Genomic DNA, 22,107 nt, shown 5'->3' on the forward strand with positions numbered 1-22,107 from the left:
GAGCTAGACGGCTACATTTGTCTCTCTCCCCTGATTGTCGTTGACAAATCTCAGATTTGATTGTAGTTTGTATAACTTCAACATGGGTAATAGGTCAAAAGTTAAATGAACGAGTCCTTATGTCCTTTTGATTTCTCACAGGTTGGGTCGTTGTTGCCCATAACACGCTAGCATTGTGCTAATGAATGAAGTCATTGACACATTTGAAAGGCTTTTAGAACAATTAAGTGACTTTAAAAAATATAATACTCAACCAAGTGTATTTTCTTTGCCTCCCTTTTCGAATACAATATTCAAATTACTTGAAAAAAAATTATAACCAGAGAAAAGTGGATGTTGAGGGGTACAGCTCCATAGACCTCCATGCATTCTGCACTCGTGGACGAGCGCCCTCATGTGGAACCACAGGAGGAACTGCAACCAGTTCAGAAACTGGAAGTTTTCCGAGAGTGGCAGTTTTCCCCTTATTAGACATTCTCTGGTATGATGTTACTCTTCTTCTTCTTCTTCTGACTAATGGCGGATCATATCTTCACGATATATACCGTCACCTACTGGACTAGCCTACTACACAGGAGTGTGTAAAAAGGACGTTGGCAAGTGACACATTAAATCATAAAACAATAACAAAACCAACCCCCACACACAATTCTTCTACTTAAACCAGTATCATTAAGATACATAATGAATTACCTACTACAGACTACTAGCCGTTACAGACTTTCTGTGCTGACAGGGACTCCAGAGGGGACCATTCATGGTGGTGCAGGACCTGCTGTTAGAAAGAGGACACAGGAAAACATCCTGCATTTCACAGGCAAAAGGGATGAAGTGTTTAAGCGAAGAAGAGTTAGCCAGACCAGAGACCAGAGCTAACAGCCAGAGTCCTGAGGTGAAGAGCGCAGGGGAGGTGTCTCTCCGAGGGACAGCGGTGAGAGAAGCTGTCCACAGAGTGGAGACAGAGACTAGGAGACCTGGTGCCATTGTATGGGTGATCTCCTTTCACCGCGTCTGCTGGTCACCATGGGCCTCTTGGCCAGGATCATCCGGCTACTTCTGCAGGTAAAAACTCAAGGCAGAGGAGAAGGAGGAATGGGAAAACAAGGGTGATGAGGTTTAAGATGTCCTGGGTTTTTAAAATGATTGTTTAAAATACTCTATGTTTGAAAAAATATTGAAGGGAATCAGGGGGAGCCAGTTCAGTCATCTTTGGCAAATAGCCTACTAGACACAGGTGAAGAACAGTCTGCCTCAGCCAGTAGGCTACAAGCACAAACCCTTACAAAAAAATAACTGCATTACTTCAAGTGTCAAACTGCAGATTTCTGAATATCAAAAGCGCGGTTTTGGAGGAAATATTTGCAGTTCTTATGCAGAAAATGCAGTATTTTGGACACAATAAATCGGCATTGTACAGCATAGTACTGTACTTTACTGCAGAAATGCAGTATTTTGGACACAATAAATCGGCATTGTACAGCATAGTACTGTACTTTACTGCAGAAATGCAGTATTTTGGACATGAAAATACTAGGCTACTGCCCTATAGCCTACTGTAGTATAACTGAACTGTACTGTAAAATTGCAGTTATTTTTTGTAATGGGATATGTACAGCAAGCATCAAAAGCAAGCAGCCCACACCCTAAAACTGGGCATTTATAGCTGTGAAGGTGATTCACACGCAATTATTTTGCTTTCTCCTAGTCCTTTAAGGGGGAAAAAAAACTATATTTGGTAATTTCCGTAGAAATACAAAATGGGGCGGGATGATTGTATTGGGAGCACTGAGGTGTCAGATGCGACTGTTAAAAAAATGGTTACAATTTGGCCCTCAGAGTTCAGGTTGAGGGCCCCTTAGCAGGATTTTGCTTAGGGCGCCATGGAGGTCTGAACCGGCACTGCAATCTATATAGGCATGGTTTGGAATTCATATATCTTTACAATACAGAGTAGCATGTATAAAGTATGCTCATATGCTCAGCTGAATTACCGTTACATTACTGTAACTGTAAGTTGAATATATGAAATGCAGTATATTCGGCTCCTCTGTCTAAAAAAAGACAACTCTAGGCCTACTTGTTACATGAACTGATCAGTTTTGTAGTTTCACACTTTTGAAAAATGCCCCATGGCACACACACACACCACATTGATTTGAATGTTCTGAATACATGCAAGTGCTGAAGGAAAGCAGCGGGACTAAAACTACTTTCTTGTGAACATTCTAAGAATCATGTATTGTGATCTCATAGAGAATCTACCTGTCATCAAATTCTATGTTGCAGCAACAGTTCTAATTAGAACAGAAAACACAGTGAAGTTTCATATTTCACTTTGCTTTGTAGAGTGTGGTTGCTTTTTGAGTTTGCTCATTCATTTATTGTGTTTTATTGCTCCAAATGGTTTCGAAACGCCTCACCATCATTGTGTTGGCGTGTGCCCTGTGCTACCTTGAACCAGATTTCACTGGTTGGATTGTTTCAACACCCCTAGCGCCGCCCAAGCAGTGGGCCAGTACTCCCGGCATTTCACCGAATCCCTTCAGTGCGCTGACTCAATTCGCCCTGCAGCTGACGGTCAAACAGGAACAGGATGCTCATAAGAGAGTCAAGGAAACCTCAGTTAGACCCACGGACGCTGAGCCCTGCTCCAAGGAGCACACACTCCTCAAGGGAGGACCATTCATGGTGGTGGAGGACCTGCTGTTAGAGAGAGGACACAGAGAAAACATCTTGCACTTCACAGGCAAAAGGGATGAAGTGTTAAAGAGAAGCAGAGTCAGCCAGACCAAAGCTAACACCCAGAGTCCTGAGGTAAAGAGAGCAGGGGGGGTGTCTCTCCGAGGGACTGCAGTGAGAGAAGCTGTCCACAGAGTGGAGACAGAGACTAGGAGACCTGGTGCCATTGTATGGGTGATCTCCTTTCACCGCGTCTGTCTGCTGGTCACCATGGGCCTCTTGGCCAGGATCACCATCCGGATACTTTTGCAGGTAAAAACTCAAGGCAGAGGAGAAGGAGAAATGGGAAAACAAGGGTGATGAGGTTTAAGATGTCCTGGGTTTTTAAAATGATTGTTTAAAATACTCTATGTTTGAAAAAATATTGAAGGGAATCAGGGGGAGCCAGTTCAGTCATCTTTGGCAAATAGCCTACTAGACACAGGTGAAGAATTGTTGCTGATGTTTTCATGATGTGTTCCTCCATTCTCTCACAGGACACAAATGCGCCAGAGTGCAAGTCTGAGGGACAGAAAGGGTCGAATCTGCCTGGCACCTGCCCCATCACTGTGATCCAGAACGGAGAGGGTCCTCACACAGCCACCGCCAGGAGAAAAAGGAGAGGGGTGCGGAGCTGCAAAGACTGCTAAGCTTTCACCTCTGCCCATCAACATATAGTTTTAAATTTAAAACGTTATTAAACTGATTATTTTTCTGTAACATGTGTCAATTCAAGACCGGTCTCGAGATTGATTTCTGCTTTCTCGGACTCGTCTCGGACTTGTTCCTTCAAAGAGTCGGTCTTGACTACTATAATTTCAGACCGAGTCCTCGAGACCATGTTCATATAAAAAATAAAAAAAACACACATAACACATAACACCAATAATAATAAAATGCAATGTTGACGGGCATTATTTGAAAATGACATCCTATTGTGCAATGCAAAGATACTGCCGTCAGAGCTGTTTATTTATCTCAATGGCTCTGCTGCCGGTGAGTGTCAGTAGGTCAGTGTCAGTGACTTCACTGCCTGGTGTGATCACAGAGCGGCGGCAAGATGAGCAACGAGTCTAAGACTGCTCCTCTAAACAATTCCCAATCTAGCTTAGTCTGTAGGCCTAACTGTTGATTATTAACTGGTTGATGGTGATATTAAATCATGAATATGAAAACTGACATGTTTTTATGGTCTTGGTCTCGACTCCTAAAGGACTCGGTCTCATAAGTCATAAGAAATGCTTAATGAACTAAGTGCATGTAAATTTTAGGGACTGCCTAGAAAAATGAATAGTTTTCAACCCATGCAAGGGGTTTTACATAGCCTAATTAAATTCAAAATGAAAAACTCACAATTGTTTATTTTTTTTATTTCCAGTTTACACAGCATACACACACTATATATCTGTGGAGCAATCAGTATAGGCATGTTGTGGAATTCATATATCTTTACACAATCTAATACACAATAGCATAATAATACTCTTATGCTTAGCTGAATAACTGTTAACGTTGACGATGAAAAGTTGAGTGTTAATATTACTATGAAATATAAAATATTCACATGTAATAAATTCGTACATTTTATTACTCAACTTCCAACTTCCCTTTCCCTTTCCAAGACATTAACATGTGAACACATTAACTGCCATTTGTATTCCTAGAAAAGCCATCGTCTTTGATGAAGACATCTAATTAACACATTACCAGTGCAATGCACAAATCCTTTTGATTTAAAGATGCATTAAAAATGTTATAGAGTCATATACATTATACCAATACCAATATATTCAGTAACTTTAGTGTAATGTATTTATCTAACTGTATACAAAAAGTAAAAAGAGACAGTATCCACCTTTAAAAGTGTATCAGGCTGAAAAAATTATTAGTTCCTTGAGTGAAATTAGAGCTAAAAGGGTGCTACATAATGATTGTGTCGATGGTGTTGTTCACTGTTACTCCTGTTCACAATAGTTCATTACAAGGGATGCTGCAAGGAATCTATGATCTCCATCGATAGCTCACTGCTTGGTTGGCCTTGGCTGGAGTCAGAGTTTATTGACAGGGTTCCATTCACACTTTTTTCTAATCTGAGAAAAACAGGAGACAGATGCATCGTGAGAAAAATCAATGCATTGCTTATTGAATATGGTAACCAGTAACTGTAATCTGATTATTTTTTCAGAAATGGTCATATGGTCAATTATTGTTTTGGTGATGGTTTAGAATGTTCTTACATGGTAAAGTTGCCCACTTTCAGCTTTCTCTCTAGTAAAGAAAGTTAATAAGATATTAACAAGACATAATACACATAATTTAGACCAAGAGCAATGTGAACACAACTGGTTAATTTATAATGTTATGTTATGATTATAGTTTACACGGATCATTTTTACAAACCGAGTAATACAAGGTGCTGAGGTAGATAACCCAGCTTCAGAAAGAAAACAAATACTGTTTCAAACATTCACAAAACTAGCCAGTCCTAAATTGGCACAATCCAGGCAGACCATCTTATTATTGATAGTGAACAGGTAGAGGGAATATATGGCAGGACTTACATAGTATATAGTATATAGTATATAGTATATAGTAGTACATATATGTATATAGTCTGAACCGGACCCTGGGTTGTCCATCTTAGAATGACAGAATGAAATCTGTAATTTATGATATGGCATCTTATGAAATATAATTATGCATTATCGCTGATTAGATGCACAATCACTTCAACTGCAGCAATAACATAAACAGTTTGGTACTCACTTTTGATCACCAGTATGGTTATAGCAGAAACTATAATAACAACTCCCAAAATAGGCACGATCCACCATAAAACATGGTTTCTTTCAAGCACCTGTTTATGACATTAACATTTTTCAATTAGAATTGTATTTGCTTATTTTGAGTGTGCTATGTGAGAAGAGAATTTTGTTCTCACCTGTCTTATATATGGAATGCTTGCTGCTGACACCTTGACTCCAGGAGCTACAGGGTGAAGTGGAGAGAAAGAGCCAATGATATGCAGTTATTGGATGTCACACAATTTCTGTTGACTGCACTAAACAAGTGAGATAAGTCATTCATTAAAAACATTTTTTTCCAGATTGGGGCGCTGCAGCTGCAGCAATGTAGTGCTATAACACAAATTAATTCAGTATTGCATATAGTGTATGTAGCATGGCCTCACACAACATTAATCTGACATATAAAAGCAGACTGTACTTGTCAGAGAAATGGTAATGTCGCTCCCTGCGGTTTCCTTTGCTATTGAATCTGGTTGCTCTGTTGTAAAGGGAAAAATGCTTATTATGTTATAATGTTTATGCACACTGCCGTGGATCTGCCCAAGCCGTGGATCTGCCCAAGGTTTCTTCCTTGGTAAGGGAGTTTTTCCTTGCCCCTGTTGCTCTTGGGTGCTCCTTGTTGGTGCCCCCCACCCAATCCCAATCCTCCCACCTTTTTTATGCAGCCCTTGCCACTTAATCTACTAAACCCCTCTTCTACTGCACCCCCCCCCCCCCATTAATGCACAAATAGGCTGACACCAGACATAATTTCACTGCATTTCTTACTTCCAGTAACTATATGCATGTGACAATAAACTTCCTTGTACTTGTACTTGTACTTGTTATGCAATGGCATGGTTCTCGTCTCAAATAAATTCTAAAAATTTGTCTGACAAACATTGAAAGCAAATGTACCAAACATTGAAAGCAAATGTAGCTTAAGTACCTGATAGTATGTTTGAGGGTTCTGCAGTAGACATCTCAGTCACCTCTGCCGACCAAGGTGATGAATGTTCAGCATGTGAAGGTTGTCCAACTTAATGCAAAACAATGGCAATTCATTTGAAATTGTGATGAAATGAGTCATTAAAAATATATGATATATGCTATGATATGTATAATTGCATCATTTCTAATGTTATCTCAATATAATAATTTATCTTTTTTCTTCTTTTCTATCTTTTTTCTATGCTTGTATTGACTTACTGGTTGGTCTTGGTGTAGCTTCTACTGTTGTGACAGACTGTGCGGTAGTAGTGGTAGGAGGTTCTGCAGTAGATTCTTGAACCGAAACAAAATCCACAAAACAGTATAGTATTCTTGCCCACAGTGTTTTTTACTAATCCATTCAGAATACACAAAATAGAATATGAAACCAAGGCAATTTGAAAATGTTGAGATACAAGAATGCATTAAGTAGTTGGTCCAGGCAGTGCTATCTCAACCTATGATTACATTTCTTTTTAACGTCTTTATTCTGCTACCTTGGTAAAAACCGCAGTATTGTAATTGTTTCATTGTGCTCTTTGTTGTCAAAACTGACTATGTACAAATAGCGGGCACTGTAGTATAAGCCAATATACACTACATATACACTACATATACACTACATATACACTACCAGTCAAAAGTTTTTTTTTATCTTTATCTTTATTTATCTGAGTAGGTGGTTATGATTATGAAATATCCCACATGGATCCATGTTGTAAGCAAATAAAAAGTGTAAATAAAGCTACATTTTCAATATTTTAAATTCTCCAAGGTACAGACCTCAGTCTCTCTACCAACTTTATATAGTCAGCTGGAATGGATTTCCAACAGCCTTGATGGATTTCCCACATTGTGATTGTGAGCATTTGTTAGCTGCTTGTCTTTCAATGATTTTAATTGAAAAGAATGAAGTTGGCTTTAATAATATTTATTATCGGCAAAGTTGTCATAGAGGTAAACGGTGAAGAATATGAAATGTGGCGCATTGAAAATAATATATTTCTAGAGAGATTTGTATAGGTATTGTTATAAAATGTAGGGAAAAAAATAATCAAATAAAGAACTATGAATATGTGTGTGTCCAAACTTTTGACTGGTAGTGTATGTCACAATAATGTATATTTCTAATGCTAGTTTTAATACATACCAAATATGATCAATTCAGGTTCTGTGAATGTTGTGATTCCTATAGTAGATACTTCTGTAGGAGCTGAAAATAGAACAAACATTATAAGTCAAACTACACTACACCTCAACTTTTGTCTCCAACATCTGTCCTGATGTTTTAGCATAGCCTTACGTGTTGCCACAATGGTTTCTAAGGTAGTGGTCTCTACAAGTGTTGTTGGGGATTCTGTTGAAGTTGTTGTTTTGGGGGCTTCTGTTGTTGTTGTAGTTGTTGTGGTTGTTGTTGTTGTTGTGGTTGTTGTTGGAGCTGAAAGTACATACCCCATGAACATTAAAAAACAATTTTCTGTTTTTTTTTAGTACAATGGCACCTCATGTTATACTGACCAGCTTGTATGCGGAGGTCCACATGGGTTTTCTCGTCATTGAACCATCCTGGTATATCCACCCTGCAGCCATAGGTACCGCTATCCTGCTCTCTTGCATTCGTGATCGTTAAAGAAACATCCCCCACATTTCTGTGTCTGTTGATCAGCTGATACCGTAGTGACAATCGTGAGGTCACTGTTAAGCCCTCTGTTTGAATGATCTGATCACCACAGCCTCTTGATGGCAGGAGGCCTTTGCCCCAACAGATGGACAAAGAGCCGTAGTATTTGCCATCATATTGGCAAGGAAGAGTAACACTCTTTCCTGCATATCCATAGACAGTAACTGCTGATCCATCAGCTGAAAAACATCAAAAGACCATACAGTCAATTAAATAAAAATACAGCAAAATAGAATTTGTTAATATGGAACATTGCCTGACAGACTGCAAAAACGGGCTATCTAATAAAATCTAACCAAGTGTTATTAATCTTATATCAAGATGAAAAAATCTAGTTGGTATTGTTTTCAGAATAAAGAAACTTACCTTTACGCTTTCTCATAAAATCATTTGACTTAATTAAACAAGAGAGTGACTTATTTTAAGACGTCTCATCATGAAAACAAGTACATTTGGGTGCCAGTGCAATAAGCAAGTTTGTCTTAAAAACAAGCAAATTTAACTTGATAAGACTCCTTAAAATAAGTCAAATTCTTATTCTTATTAATGAGAGAGCGCTATAGGTACCGGTATATTTTATCTTAATATCAAATTAATAACACTTGATTAGATTACTTTTTTTACTGTGCATGCTTCATTTAAACACAAAATAGACTGTTAGATATGTGTCATTCTAATAACCACCAGAGGCTTCAATGACAATGGCCTGACTAACAACAAAACACACTAATGAAAGGCCCATGCTTCATGATAACAATGTAGTCATACAGTACTTGCCATTGCAAAGCAGTTAGCCTTTATTTATATTACACTGCATCTGGGGTGTACTTTTACTTTAGAATGTTCATGAGATATCTTACCAATGAGTTGACAGAGAAGCAGCCAAGTGAAGGCGGTGAAGAGCTGATGGTTCATCATGGTGTAATCCTCTCTGAGTGCCCAGCTACTGGTGTAAACTCTTCCTTTTTTATCAAGTGACTCTCTAAATCAGCCAACATCATCAATAATGGTAAAGGTCAAGGAGCTCAGCAAGTGAAACAGTTTCTATTCTGCTTGACAAACACATTTTTTGGGGAAGGGGAAATGGCAATGTGCCCTGTGTTTAAAATGTTTACCAAAGTGCCAAACACCATTCATCACACTCAAAATAATAATAATGACAACATATGACAAATATGGATGTATATGATCGTAGTCTTGCGATTTACAGTATTGGATTATTTACTAACTACCTGTTGACAACTGAATGATGCAAACTTTCATATAGTTTCAAAATTGATCTAGCATTATTAGCATTTATCTTGTCCTGTGGGTTTTTAAAATGACCATAAGGTCCTGTATCATTGGAAAAGATATAGCTTGTATTGAAGTATAGCCATATTAAGCCACCCATTTTCTAAAAAATAGAAAGAATGCAGACATTCTATTGGTCAGTTGGAGGAAAACAATGTGATCTGGAAGTGGAAGTTTGACAGAGAAGTTAGGTCTTGAAACTTACAAGCTGGGGATTTTCCAAAAAAGCTATGAGAACTGTCTCCAAACTTGATTTGTAAGCAGATTGCAAATGGTACACAGCTGGTAAGCAAAATCTAAATGTTTCACTAAGAAATGTAAAAAAAAAAACTGAGTCCAGGTAAAAAACATTATTGTTTTTTAGTTACATTGTCTGTATCAGAACAGTGAGTTATATAATCACCCATCCAGCTTGTGTTTCTGTGTAAACTGATATTAACAGATCAACAGATATAAACAGATTATATCTTTCTACTATTTTGTTTCAAGGCTTGATAGAGGAAATTCAGCTGATAGATAGATAGATAGATAGATAGATAGATAGACACTTTATTGAAGGGGAAATTCAACTAAATCAAATATCAACATACACTGTAAAAAATGTGACCAATGGTTACTTAAAAAAATTGTGGCAACAAAGTGACAAGTAATATAATATATAATTGAATAGATTTTAAGTACTACAACTTTGATTAAAATTCATTGAATAAGTCAACTAGATTTACACAAAAGAATTAAATACATTGTAATAACAGCAACAGTTAAAATGTGAAAGATTTAGTAATTGCATGCCAAATGATGAGTTATATAGCCTAAAACTATTGAGTAAATCCAAATTAATTTCACAAGCAAAACTGACTTGCATTTACTAACTTTCTATGCAAAATTAATTTAGATTTACTACATATCTGGTCCAATCTAATTTATATTTACTAATTATTTGGGCAAAAGTTATTTATATTTACTAATTATCTGGTGGAATTTGTTATAAGATTACTAAATGTCTGGATGAAGGTTATTTGCATTCATTAAATAAAATTAATTATATAAATCATATTTCAGTGCCTTGTCTAATGCCTTCTAAATCACTAAATATCATACCTTCTTATAATACCAACATTTACTTAAGTTATGTCAACAGATCACCATGCATAAAAATAATAAGAGGTAAACATGTATCATTTCATTTATTTGTGCAACTTTGTCTCCCAGGTTTACTTTAACATTTTTTAAATGCAAAATGCATTTGGACTTGTAAGAGACAGAGCAGATAGAATTGGATTAATTTCTACTGGAACGATCACATTACTCATTTGTGTAACTGAAATTCTTTGACTAAATCATGTCCAATTTGCATCCTTGTTGTACACAGTAGAAGCACAAGATAATTTTTCCAATAATAAGTAAAAAAGTCACTTCTCTTAAAATGAGTATGATTGAGCAACTCAAGCATTTGAAGGTAACCATGTGACATTTGACAGAGACTTAACAATTCCTTTTCATTTTGCAAGGGTCCATTTCCTAAGCTAGCAGTTTGTTCTTGAGAATGTTCACCTTTTGGCTTTGAACAGTCCAGCTCAAAGAGGAGTTTCTGGAGGATTTCAAACGTATATCTGGGCTCCTTGGTATAGGCCAGATTCACTGAATATGTCCACCCAAGGAGCATGGAGCAAGCCCTTGGAAAGTTATCCAGAGCAGTCAGAACTTTCATTCCCTCTACCATGATACCAACGTCATCGAGACCCTCTGATGTATTGGTCTCGATGCTGTTGATTTCCATTTTTTGTACAGCTAGGTCCTGTGGCACACTATCTTCATCAGCATCCTGGAATAGTAAGAACATTGTCTATGACTGTTCAGCCCTGCACTGTATTGATGAGTATTTTACTCTACATTAACAAAGACAGGCTGGTCACAAAGACAGGCTAGTCATTCGTTAAGCCAAGGGTCAGCAACTGGATTAACTCTGCTGCTCTGCTTATTAATAAGGTCTGTAAAAGTGGCTATCGGCTGCCGTTTGGAAAGAAAACCTTAGCAAGGAACTTTTAGAGGCAAATTAGAAAGAGACATAGTAGTGCAAATCTGCAAACATCAGTAGCTTGGCAAGGATTATTGGGAGAAATACACTTTATATAGGGATGACCTTCATATTTTAATATGTACTTACATCATACTTTTTTAGAAGATGATCTAAAGATCCCCCAAGCGATGGGGATGACAACATCTCTGGTCAAGTTAGCGTTAGGATTGGTTGGAGCCTGAAATGACAAAAATAAACATTATTCAAGGCCTGGAAAACATTCACTGACCTAAAACCTTTTAAAGCTGAAATTGTATTACCGGTATATGAAACCCCATCAAGGCTCATTGATGTGCTGTTTCAGGGACACGTCTATTGAAACACTTCCTGTATTTATAGACGTTTTCAGGTAACCAACTATGGCTCCAGGAAGTCATTGGTCCCAGCAAAGCAATAGTGCATAGCATCTGAGCCTGAATTGCAGGCTAGCATTATTTCTTGTACATTTAAGTAATGCAAACGATATTCCAACCCATTCCTAACCCTTCCTTAAATAAAATATTAGCTAACATAACTCATTGAAGGATACCTTGAGTAGGATGGCCTGCAACCTCAACCCTATGGTTCCACCCTTGGCTTGGAAGAGATTCAGAAGCTTTGGTGTAGCAGCTTGGCCATTAACTTGATTCACCATTGTGATTCTGTAAAATGCATCAGCTGGATCTGAAAGATAGAAACTAGTGTACATGATAGGTCTTACAACATTTTTAAAACCGGGGGGAGAGATAATAGACTGTCCATGAAATCTTAAGTTAAAAAAAAAGGTAGCCTAATATGAAACAGCGCACGTTAATTGTTTCAAACTGTAGCAATACAAAACTGACCCCCGAAGTTAAGCAGGCTAGGTGGCCTTATTTTAGCAACATGGCTACCTTCAAACAGCCTAAACGTTACACGAGAGCGATTTACTTTAAATGTAACTTGCAATTACTCACCTCTGAGAGTAAATATATATATAACACGCTTAGATAAGAGGCAGCATATATATAGCCTGCTGTAGCCTATAACATTATACCGTTCTTTTCACATGAAATTGTCATATTTTAGCTAGACACTGCCCTTGCTTTAGGCTAAGTAGAAACAAAGACAAGACTGAATATAACCAGCTTCAGTTTGAGTTAGGCTACAGCACAGCAAAATTGATTTGCGAACTTACAGTAGATAAAAATAATGTCCGACTGCATAGGGCTATATGTGCAACAATAAATGAAAGGGTCTTACCTTTGGGAAAGTTTCCATGAAATGTGTGTGTGTTCCATCTATGTGGCGCGAAATGCCTTGAGTGGAAATGTAACTAAGGTGATTAAAAACAACAATCTCCCAATGAGTAAAATTTACTAATTTTCTGTATCTTTGACTTTCCTGATGAAATTAAATACTACTCAGTGATTTACAGCTAATTTTATTCACACAAAACTGAGTAAAATGCAGTTAACAAATACTTAAAAATTGTTGAATTCCACTCAATTTGATTCCAAACTACACATAGCCTTTTTTATTAGCTCACTATAATTTATTTATTAAATATTAATTAACCCCAGTCTCAGTTTTTACAGTGTAGTGTAGGATGATCAAGCATGACTGAGCCTGTAATTCAGTGTGCATTGTAAGGTGCTCTACAGGGGCGTAGATTTGCGTGGGGACCGAAGGACGTGTCCACACCAATGTCAAATTACGACTGAAATGTCCCCACCAATATTCAGGTTGAAATGTGGAAAAAAAGCGCTCACATTCGCTACACAAAGAGTTAAATCATTTCTCACTTTAGTGCTGCAGATCATCTCGTACAGATCTTGTAATGTGCAGCCTATAAGGGTAAATCGCGCTGATTTGAAGTTACCTATAATAACTACCAGTGAGCCGCATTCTCTTGCGCAGCATGGCGCACTACAAGGCATATGAATTGCTTCCAAATTCACCCATTCTTCTCTGTTAAACTCCACGAGAAGTAGGCTACTCATCATGTGTCACATGAAAGAGCCTTTTCTCAGCTTTTAAACGGTGCTATAGCCACTATTTGCTGTGATAAACAGTTCGCGAGTAAAATAACTTCAAGAGATTTAATAATTATTCTCTGCGTCTGCGCCATCTCCACATCCATTCTTCTCGGTGTAATATCGTAGGCCTACACACTCTTCACGCAACACATGACAAACCATAGGCCTATATCAGAATAAACAGCAGACCTTACCGAACACAAAGGTGTAATGCATTCCCGTGTATAGTTAGCTGTTCCAGAGTAATCCGGTTTTGAAATAAATTGTAGCAAAATTCAACATGATCTTTCGGCTTTAAGCATTTCTTAAAACTGAGCTGTGCTTACATCGCCTAGATATCTGTAATTATTAGAATCAGAGAATATACAGGCAGCTCACGGTTAAGAGTTTGCCTTAATGTTTTCTTTTCACAAAATGCTAAGCATGCATGTATTTAAGTTTCTTAAAACTGAGCTGTGCTTAAATGGGTCAATGCATGATTCCATAACAGACCAAATAGAAAATAAATGTTAAATGTTAAATATAGCCTACATATCTGTACATATTAAAATCAGATTATGTTGGCTACACAGTATAGTTAGATCAATTTGGACAGTAGCACATTTTAATCATGGATAGTAGACAATAGCAAATTTTAATCATTTTGTATATCTATAGTGACTGGTGAAAGAGTTGGGGTTAGTGGGTAGTGTCCCCACCAAGGCTCAGACCAAACCTACGCCCTTGGTGCTCTATGAGAGTGACACGGTTATGGTCCAACAGTGCGTGGGGCAGTTCAGTGCAATGATCATGTCATCACTACGGCTCATAACAACATTCACAACTAGATGTACCGCATAGCGGTACAAAATATGACCGCCGCTCAGTCCTGTACATCCGTTCCGCGAAAATAAATCACACTTCAATTTGTCTCCATATTTTACTCCATCCCCCACTCTTGAAACTTTTGTGTATGCTTGTTTGGCATGCCTGAGTGTGTGTGTGCGGCTGCACAGAAAGTAGCCTACTGGTGCTGAAAAGGTGAATAGATTGTAGAATAGCCAAAGAAGATGTAGCATTGTTATAAAACCTTTAAAATCTCTAAACGATCACAAGTAGCGCAGTTCATCACAGTTCATCCATTGCAACTGGATTGATGAAAGGTCACTTACACCTGTAGGCTACATTGTATTTGGGAAAAGCAAAAGGTATCAGCATAATGTTATTTATTTATTTACTTATTTATTTTTATGTATTTTTAAACGAAAACATCTCTGTCAGTTCCATGCCGTTTTCAACAGCTATCAAAACAAAGGTCATTTTTTGGATGGATGGATTTTTGTGAATGTTTCTTCTTCTACATAAGATTTTAGTCATCTTTAGTTCATGTAATACTTTATTGTCAATGCACAAATTAAGTAACAGTAGTCTGAAACGTTATTGTTAATGCACAAATTAAGTAACAGTAGCCTAGTCTGAAACGAAATGCTGTTTTACATCTAACCAGTGGTGCAAATAACTGACATGTCCAAATGGGCCTTGATGAAATGCGCCGCTAGACTGTTCATACACATTTTAACGGGCCAAAGTTTAAGAGCTTTTGTCCGTTATTGTTAAATGCAAATATAGGCTGATTCATGTTCCCTTGCATTGTGTAACTGAGGTCCATGGCTAGTCTGGCTTTCATCAGACCAAGCTCAATCTTTTAAGAAATCAAAAAAATAAATAGCGGGCAGATCAGGCTGGGTTCACCCAGCCTAGTCCATAGGCACCCGATATTGTTTAATTTTCCGATTGAGATATACAGACTCTGGCTATTCTAAATACAAAAATGCATCAGGGAGTTATGACAAAACGGTAACTAACAAACTAGATCCTAATAGAAAGCTGTTAGCTTCCTAAGCTACAGGTAGGATTATAAGGTAGGCCTATTTACAACATAAATTGTCAATAGGCTATGCTGGCTTACACAAATAAAATCTCCTTTGAAACCAATGGTTTACGCCTTACAGTATCAAGCCGGACTTAAACTGTCATATCGTGGCGAAAAGTTCTAATAACATTCAAGCGTCAAGGAAAGCGCGAATGAAGTAGCCACTTCTAGATGGGACCCACTACAGTAGCTTAAGGTGTGTTGCTAAAGCAGCCATAATGAAATGAAGGTGTCATTGTTTGGATACTTCACACACACGTGCCTTTTAATTTCACAGACTAAAACTACCAAGCTGGAATCAAAGCACATCGATTCCCCTCACACCCTGCATGCACTTAAAACAAAATAAACAGGCGTCTCAGTCTCACGCATGTATAGGCAAAACTGTATCAGACCGGTGTAACGTTGGTAAATCTTCCATTGCACAGAATGATTTTGTAGCACGTGCAATAAATGACAGTCGAAAGATACAAACAGTGCTGCTATACATTTGCTTGGTATAACCGCATTTATAGTTTTCTACAAATGCAATAAATCAAATGCCTCCATCACTCAACCAACGCTAACGGTAACATTACCTAGGTCCTTATTGATATTACAAGATTAACGCATTGCCTGCAGTAAAACCAAGCATGTCCGATAAACATCCTCAGATTTATTTCGGCTTCAAGAAGAAATGGGAATTACACTTCATGTGAATATCGTCCTATCCTTATTAGATGTTCGCTGCGGTAAATTACAGTCCTTGTTTGAAGGACTCCATTGTTTTTTCCAACCCACTTTTTTTTTTTTTTTTTTCACCAACCCACAAAATTACGTCTCACTGCAACGATGCGCCATCTAGTGGACAAACGACTACTTCTCGCCAATACTGAAAATGCAGCCATGATGATGATGATGAATATTTATTTTGGCTTTCTTTTAATCCTACTGAATTTGTAATTATGTATCGGCCGTTCTAATACCGATAGTATGTGGGTGCCTGTGTGTGTGCATGTGTATATGTGTGCACCGCCATTTACAGGCCAATAAGTGTACAGTCACTAAATGTACACATAACCTAATTTTTTTAGACCCCCATGGATGAAATTCTCTTAAACTTGGCATACCCCCGAGAATGCCAGGTCAATCATACACATAAAATTTGGTGCAGTTCTGAACATCTTAACTGAAGATAGGGGCGATTAAAGCAGAATAATATTGCATTTTCATTTTTACCGGGGTGGGGGGCAAATCACAAATGAGTGATTATGAGCCAGGTTGATGTGGGCCCTTGAGACCAACATACCATAAAAGATTCTTCATCCTCAGTGCCACGGTTCAGGTAGTTATTTAGGAAAAACTGGGGGGGCTACAAAACGAAGAATGACGGTTCCATGCTATCCATGTGGGGGTACATGCCCACCAAGTTTTGTGTACCCCGGTCTTTCAGTGTCCCGGGAATCCTTGTTGGTGTACGTCACTAAATGTACACATAAATTATTTTATTGTAAGGCCCCCCATGAACGAAAGTACACAAAACTTGGCATGCATTCGGAGGGTGTCATAATGATCCTACACCTTTAATTTCGTGCAGTTTTGACATTGTCAGCCAGAGATATTGTGATGAAAACACCTAATTTTTGCTTTTAATTTTTAACTAGGTGGCGCTATACATGAAATAAGTGGTAATGGGATGGGTTGACATGCCCCCTTAAGACCAACATACATAAAAAAGGTGGACCTCCTAGGCCCTACGGTTATCGAGATATTCACAGAAAACTGTCTCCGGCCACCTACAGGCCAGTTGGTGTAATATAACAGAAATTCATTTATTGTGTGGCCCCCCATGAACAAAATTCCACGAAACTTGGCGTGCATTCAGAAGGTGTCAAAATGATCCTACACTTCCAATTTCGTACAGTTTTGACTATGTTAGGTCACAGATACCTACAATTACAACACCTCATTTTTACTTTTTTGTGTTTAACTAGGTGGCGCTATACATGAAATTAGTGGTTATGGAATGGGTTGACATGGCCCCTTGAGATCAACATACAAAAAAAAGGTGGTCCTCCTAAACCTTACGGTTCTCGAGATATTCACAGAAAACTGTGTCTGCCCTACCCTCCTTTCGGGGGGTGCAGTCCAGCGTGGGGGCTACAGATCAAAACGAAAAACGATGGTTCCATGCTATCCATATGGGGTTACATGCCCACCAAGTTTTGTCTACCCCGGTCTTTCAGTGTCCCGGGAATCATTGACGGAAATTTGGACATGCGAAAAAAAAAAAAAAAAAAATCTGACTAAACCTATATGACCGCCGCTTCGCTGCGCGGCGGTCATAATAACAATGGAGAACATGCTTGTGCTTTTTTCATATTTCACCCCCTGCAAGAATGTAATAAGCTTTGTAAAAAGGTGTACATTCATGTGGATTCAATACAATTGAACATTGACCGCTGTTTTTATGTTTGAATAAATACATCAAAATATACATACATACATAAAATACGTCAAAATGATGTCCCGGAGTAGATATCTATCGGTAAGATGGGTTTCTTACTGAAAGCCTCATTTGAAAAAGGAAATTAATTTCCTCCTCTTTTTCCAACAGAAATAAACCACACTACTAATGATAGCACTATTTCGTCAGAAAATGCAGTTTCATGCTTGAAACATTGCCATTTGACTTGATGCTGTTGGTGATGCGCACATCAATTTAACTGTCTAAGTCCTGTATGTTGATCTTTAGGTTTTATTTGAAGGATTCCTAAGTTGGTATTTGAAAGTGGCCTGTTTAACATTGCTTAATTACGTAGACTAGAAAATGAAAACTTTGTTTGCGTCCTCTGTCAGGTCTTGTGCTTTTCTAGGAAATGTTTGTATTTTGAGAGTTGGTGTTCACACTGTCAGTAAAAGAAGACGTACAATGTAAGCGTTATGATTGTTGTTCAGTATAAACAGGTTTATTATATTGCATGAATTAACATCATCAAAACAACATTTATTTGTTGAAAAAAAAGGGGGGGGATTATACAAATTGATTGTTTATATTATATAAAAAAAAGATTCAGTGCATTTAGCCTTATGCAGTCAGAATAAGAAATTGAATAACATTTCAAAAGTCCAGCTTTTTTAATCAAGTATGGAAATAAGTCCATTTTCAGCAGTTTTTTTACTGCTTCATCTCGTCTGCATCGGTGGCGTTGTCCTCTTTTGTCATCTTCTCCAACTGTTCTGTGGAATCCGCTGTTTTGCAGTTGATGGGCACTACCCTCTCAGAGATGGAAGGCGTCTGTTTTCCTGGTGCTTCAATGTGAAGCTTTCCCTCTGCTAAACTGCAGGTCACAGCCTCAGGAGTCACCCCTTCTGGGAGATCAAACTCCCTCCTGAAGGCCTGGACCCTGTAGGAGAAGGAGCCTTTTCCATCTTCGTGTCTCTTCTCAGATTTGCCGCTCACTTGTAGCTTGTTGCCCACCTGTTTGACTGACAGCTCTTCAGGAGAAAAGTCTTTAGTGTCCAGCGTCAGAGCAAAACCATCTCCCTTCTTCTCAAGGTTCCAAGGAAGTGGATGAAGCTCCTCTGAAGCTGGGATTTGGTCAATCTCCTGGAAGATGTGGTGCTGAAGATTCTTCAGGAGCTCCAGACTGCTTGGCATACCTTCCATGTTTCTCAGCATAAGATCTGTGTGAATGTCCAGAGGTCGGACCTGAGGCCAGATACTGCGGACGGGCCAGTAGAAGTCCACAAAGGGGCTGAGGGAGGGCTGGAATCCGTGAAGGCTCAACATCTTCAGTGAGAGTCGGGAGTTCTTGCTGTGTCTACTACTCGTAGCGTAGCCTTGGATTTGTCTGTTTGGTTTCAGCACGTTGAGCTCTCACTGCTTTATACTGCCTCTTGAAGTTCCATGAAGTTCCTGAATATTCCAGTCAGTGCCAAAATGTACCACTGTGTGTCACCCTGGAGCATGGGGATGACGTCACAGAGATTCTAAATTTGGATTTGGTGAGCAATATGGATTCTTTGCATATTGGTTCACCAACTCACAGGATACATTTAAATGAAATTGATGTCATGTTTATGAACACTTATCATTAAACAGGTGATGTATTCAGGAAGGTGATTTTAAAAATACTCAGGCTAAAAACAAGCACGGCCATAGTGAAATTTGCAAACTGTACTGTGTCCTAAGACGTACATACATTTCATCAAGGGTATATATTTTTGAAAAAGAAATATATTTATCATGATGGTAAACACATCTTTTTTCATATTTCACCCCCTGCAAGAATGTAATAAGCTTTGTAAAAAGGTGTACATTCATGTGGATTCAATACAATTGAACATTGACCGCTGTTTTATGTTTGAATAAATACATCAAAATATACATACATACATAAAATACGTCAAAATGATGTCCCGGAGTAGATATCTATCGGTAAGATGGGTTTCTTACTGAAAGCCTCATTTGAAAAAGGAAATTAATTTCCTCCTCTTTTTCCAACAGAAATAAACCACACTACTAATGATAGCACTATTTCGTCAGAAAATGCAGTTTCATGCTTGAAACATTGCCATTTGACTTGATGCTGTTGGTGATCGCACATCAATTTAACTGTCTAAGTCCTGTATGTTGATCTTTAGGTTTTATTTGAAGGATTCCTAAGTTGGTATTTGAAAGTGGCCTGTTTAACATTGCTTAATTACGTAGACAGAAAATGAAAACTTTGGTTGCGTCCTATGTCAGGTCTTGTGCTTTTCTAGGAAATGTTTGTATTTTGAGAGTTGGTGTTCACACTGTCAGTAAAAGAAGACGTACAATGTAAAGCGTTATGATTGTTGTTCAGTATAAACAGGTTTATTATATTGCATGAATTAACATCATCAAAACATTTATTTGTTGAAAAAAAGGGGGATTATACAAATTGATTGTTTATATTATATAAAAAAAAGATTCAGTGCATTTAGCCTTATGCAGTCAGAATAAGAAATTGAATAACATTTCAAAAGTCCAGCTTTTTTAATCAAGTATGGAAATAAGTCCATTTTCAGCAGTTTTTTTACTGCTTCATCTCGTCTGCATCGGTGGCGTTGTCCTCTTTTGTCATCTTCTCCAACTGTTCTGTGGAATCCGCTGTTTTGCAGTTGATGGGCACTACCCTCTCAGAGATGGAAGGCGTCTGTTTTCCTGGTGCTTCAATGTGAAGCTTTCCCTCTGCTAAACTGCAGGTCACAGCCTCAGGAGTCACCCCTTCTGGGAGATCAAACTCCCTCCTGAAGGCCTGGACCCTGTAGGAGTAGGAGCCTTTTCCATCTTCGTGTCTCTTCTCAGATTTGCCGCTCACTTGTAGCTTGTTGCCCACCTGTTTGACTGACAGCTCTTCAGGAGAAAAGTCTTTAGTGTCCAGCGTCAGAGCAAAACCATCTCCCTTCTTCTCAAGGTTCCAAGGAAGTGGATGAAGCTCCTCTGAAGCTGGGATTTGGTCAATCTCCTGGAAGATGTGGTGCTGAAGATTCTTCAGGAGCTCCAGACTGCTTGGCATACCTTCCATGTTTCTCAGCATAAGATCTGTGTGAATGTCCAGAGGTCGGACCTGAGGCCAGATACTGCGGACGGGCCAGTAGAAGTCCACAAAGGGGCTGAGGGAGGGCTGGAATCCGTGAAGGCTCAACATCTTCAGTGAGAGTCGGGAGTTCTTGCTGTGTCTGCTACTCGTAGCGTAGCCTTGGATTTGTCTGTTTGGTTTCAGCACGGTGAGCTCTCACTGCTTTATACTGCCTCTTGAAGTTCCATGCAGTTCCTGAATATTCCAGTCAGTGCCAAAATGTACCACTGTGTGTCACCCTGGAGCATGGGGATGACGTCACAGAGATTCTAAATTTGGATTTGGTGAGCAATATGGATTCTTTGCATATTGGTTCACCAACTCACAGGATACATTTAAATGAAATTGATGTCATGTTTATGAACACTTATCATTAAACAGGTGATGTATTCAGGAAGGTGATTTTAAAAATACTCAGGCTAAAAACAAGCACGGCCATAGTGAAATTTGCAAACTGTACTGTGTCCTAAGACGTACATACATTTCATCAAGGGTATATATTTTTGAAAAAGAAATATATTTATCATGATGGTAAACACATCTTTTTTCATATTTCACCCCCTGCAAGAATGTAATAAGCTTTGTAAAAAGGTGTACATTCATGTGGATTCAATACAATTGAACATTGACCGCTGTTTTTATGTTTGAATAAATACATCAAAATATACATACATACATAAAATACGTCAAAATGATGTCCCGGAGTAGATATCTATCGGTAAGATGGGTTTCTTACTGAAAGCCTCATTTGAAAAAAGGAAATTAATTTCCTCCTCTTTTTCCAACAGAAATAAACCACACTACTAATGATAGCACTATTTCGTCAGAAAATGCAGTTTCATGCTTGAAACATTGCCATTTGACTTGATGCTGTTGGTGATGCGCACATCAATTTAACTGTCTAAGTCCTGTATGTTGATCTTTAGGTTTTATTTGAAGGATTCCTAAGTTGGTATTTGAAAGTGGCCTGTTTAACATTGCTTAATTACGTAGACAGAAAATGAAAACTTTGGTTTAGCGCCCTATGTCAGGTCTTGTGCTTTTCTAGGAAATGTTTGTATT

General features: G+C 38.3%; 4 protein-coding genes across 5 annotated transcripts; 1 reads left to right on the forward strand and 3 right to left on the reverse strand.

Annotated features, from left to right (window-relative positions):
- The first annotated feature begins 2,333 nt into the window (after positions 1–2,333).
- LOC125286747 lies at positions 2,334–3,453 on the forward strand. The gene is made up of 2 exons (XM_048231993.1): positions 2,334–2,991; positions 3,216–3,453. Exons 1-2 carry the CDS (start codon positions 2,401–2,403, stop codon positions 3,366–3,368), a joined length of 744 nt encoding a protein of 247 aa, XP_048087950.1. The 5' UTR covers positions 2,334–2,400; the 3' UTR covers positions 3,369–3,453.
- Positions 3,454–4,071: 618 nt separating this feature from the next.
- LOC125286464 (hepatitis A virus cellular receptor 1 homolog) lies at positions 4,072–12,807 on the reverse strand. 2 transcript variants are annotated; one of them, XM_048231572.1, is made up of 14 exons: positions 12,770–12,807; positions 12,078–12,211; positions 11,636–11,726; positions 9,036–9,157; positions 8,013–8,354; positions 7,798–7,932; positions 7,645–7,707; positions 6,714–6,788; positions 6,454–6,543; positions 5,944–6,003; positions 5,660–5,706; positions 5,485–5,575; positions 4,956–4,986; positions 4,072–4,808 (listed from the first exon to the last, which is right to left on the reverse strand). In XM_048231572.1, exons 3-14 carry the CDS (start codon positions 11,638–11,640, stop codon positions 4,697–4,699), a joined length of 1,173 nt encoding a protein of 390 aa, XP_048087529.1. In that variant the 5' UTR covers positions 11,641–11,726; positions 12,078–12,211; positions 12,770–12,807; the 3' UTR covers positions 4,072–4,696. The 2 variants fall into 2 exon arrangements, with proteins under 2 accessions (XP_048087529.1, XP_048087528.1); XM_048231571.1 differs by lacking the exon at positions 12,770–12,807 and adding an exon at positions 12,484–12,496 and having other exon boundaries at positions 11,643–11,726.
- A 5,570-nt stretch (positions 12,808–18,377) lies between these two features.
- Positions 18,378–19,781, reverse strand: LOC125286378 (heat shock protein 30-like). The gene has a single exon (XM_048231418.1). The coding sequence runs from the start codon at positions 19,227–19,229 to the stop codon at positions 18,615–18,617; it is 615 nt and encodes a 204-aa protein (XP_048087375.1). The 5' UTR covers positions 19,230–19,781; the 3' UTR covers positions 18,378–18,614.
- Positions 19,782–20,355: 574 nt separating this feature from the next.
- LOC125286419 (heat shock protein 30-like) lies at positions 20,356–21,786 on the reverse strand. The gene has a single exon (XM_048231498.1). It carries the CDS (start codon positions 21,112–21,114, stop codon positions 20,500–20,502), a length of 615 nt encoding a protein of 204 aa, XP_048087455.1. The 5' UTR covers positions 21,115–21,786; the 3' UTR covers positions 20,356–20,499.
- Positions 21,787–22,107: the final 321 nt, after the last annotated feature.

This window comes from Alosa alosa, chromosome 21 (assembly GCF_017589495.1).
Source record: "Alosa alosa isolate M-15738 ecotype Scorff River chromosome 21, AALO_Geno_1.1, whole genome shotgun sequence".
Classification (NCBI taxonomy): Eukaryota; Metazoa; Chordata; class Actinopteri; order Clupeiformes; family Clupeidae; genus Alosa; species Alosa alosa.

Excerpts from the sequence above, each read along its gene's own strand:
- LOC125286747 (XM_048231993.1), top strand. The coding sequence starts at position 2,401 with ATGGTTTCGAAACGCCTCACCATCATTGTGTTGGCGTGTGCCCTGTGC. Across the intron at positions 2,992-3,215 it reads CCATCCGGATACTTTTGCAG|GACACAAATGCGCCAGAGTG; the intron begins GTAAAAACTCAA and ends ATTCTCTCACAG.
- LOC125286464 (XM_048231571.1), bottom strand. The coding sequence starts at position 11,692 with ATGTTGTCATCCCCATCGCTTGGGGGATCTTTAGATCATCTTCTAAAA. Across the intron at positions 5,707-5,943 it reads CATTACCATTTCTCTGACAA|CTCCTGGAGTCAAGGTGTCA; the intron begins GTACAGTCTGCT and ends TTCACCCTGTAG. Across the intron at positions 4,809-4,955 it reads AAAGTGGGCAACTTTACCAT|ATTAGAAAAAAGTGTGAATG; the intron begins GTAAGAACATTC and ends TGTTTTTCTCAG.
- LOC125286378 (XM_048231418.1), bottom strand. The coding sequence starts at position 19,229 with ATGTTGAGCCTTCACGGATTCCAGCCCTCCCTCAGCCCCTTTGTGGAC.
- LOC125286419 (XM_048231498.1), bottom strand. The coding sequence starts at position 21,114 with ATGTTGAGCCTTCACGGATTCCAGCCCTCCCTCAGCCCCTTTGTGGAC.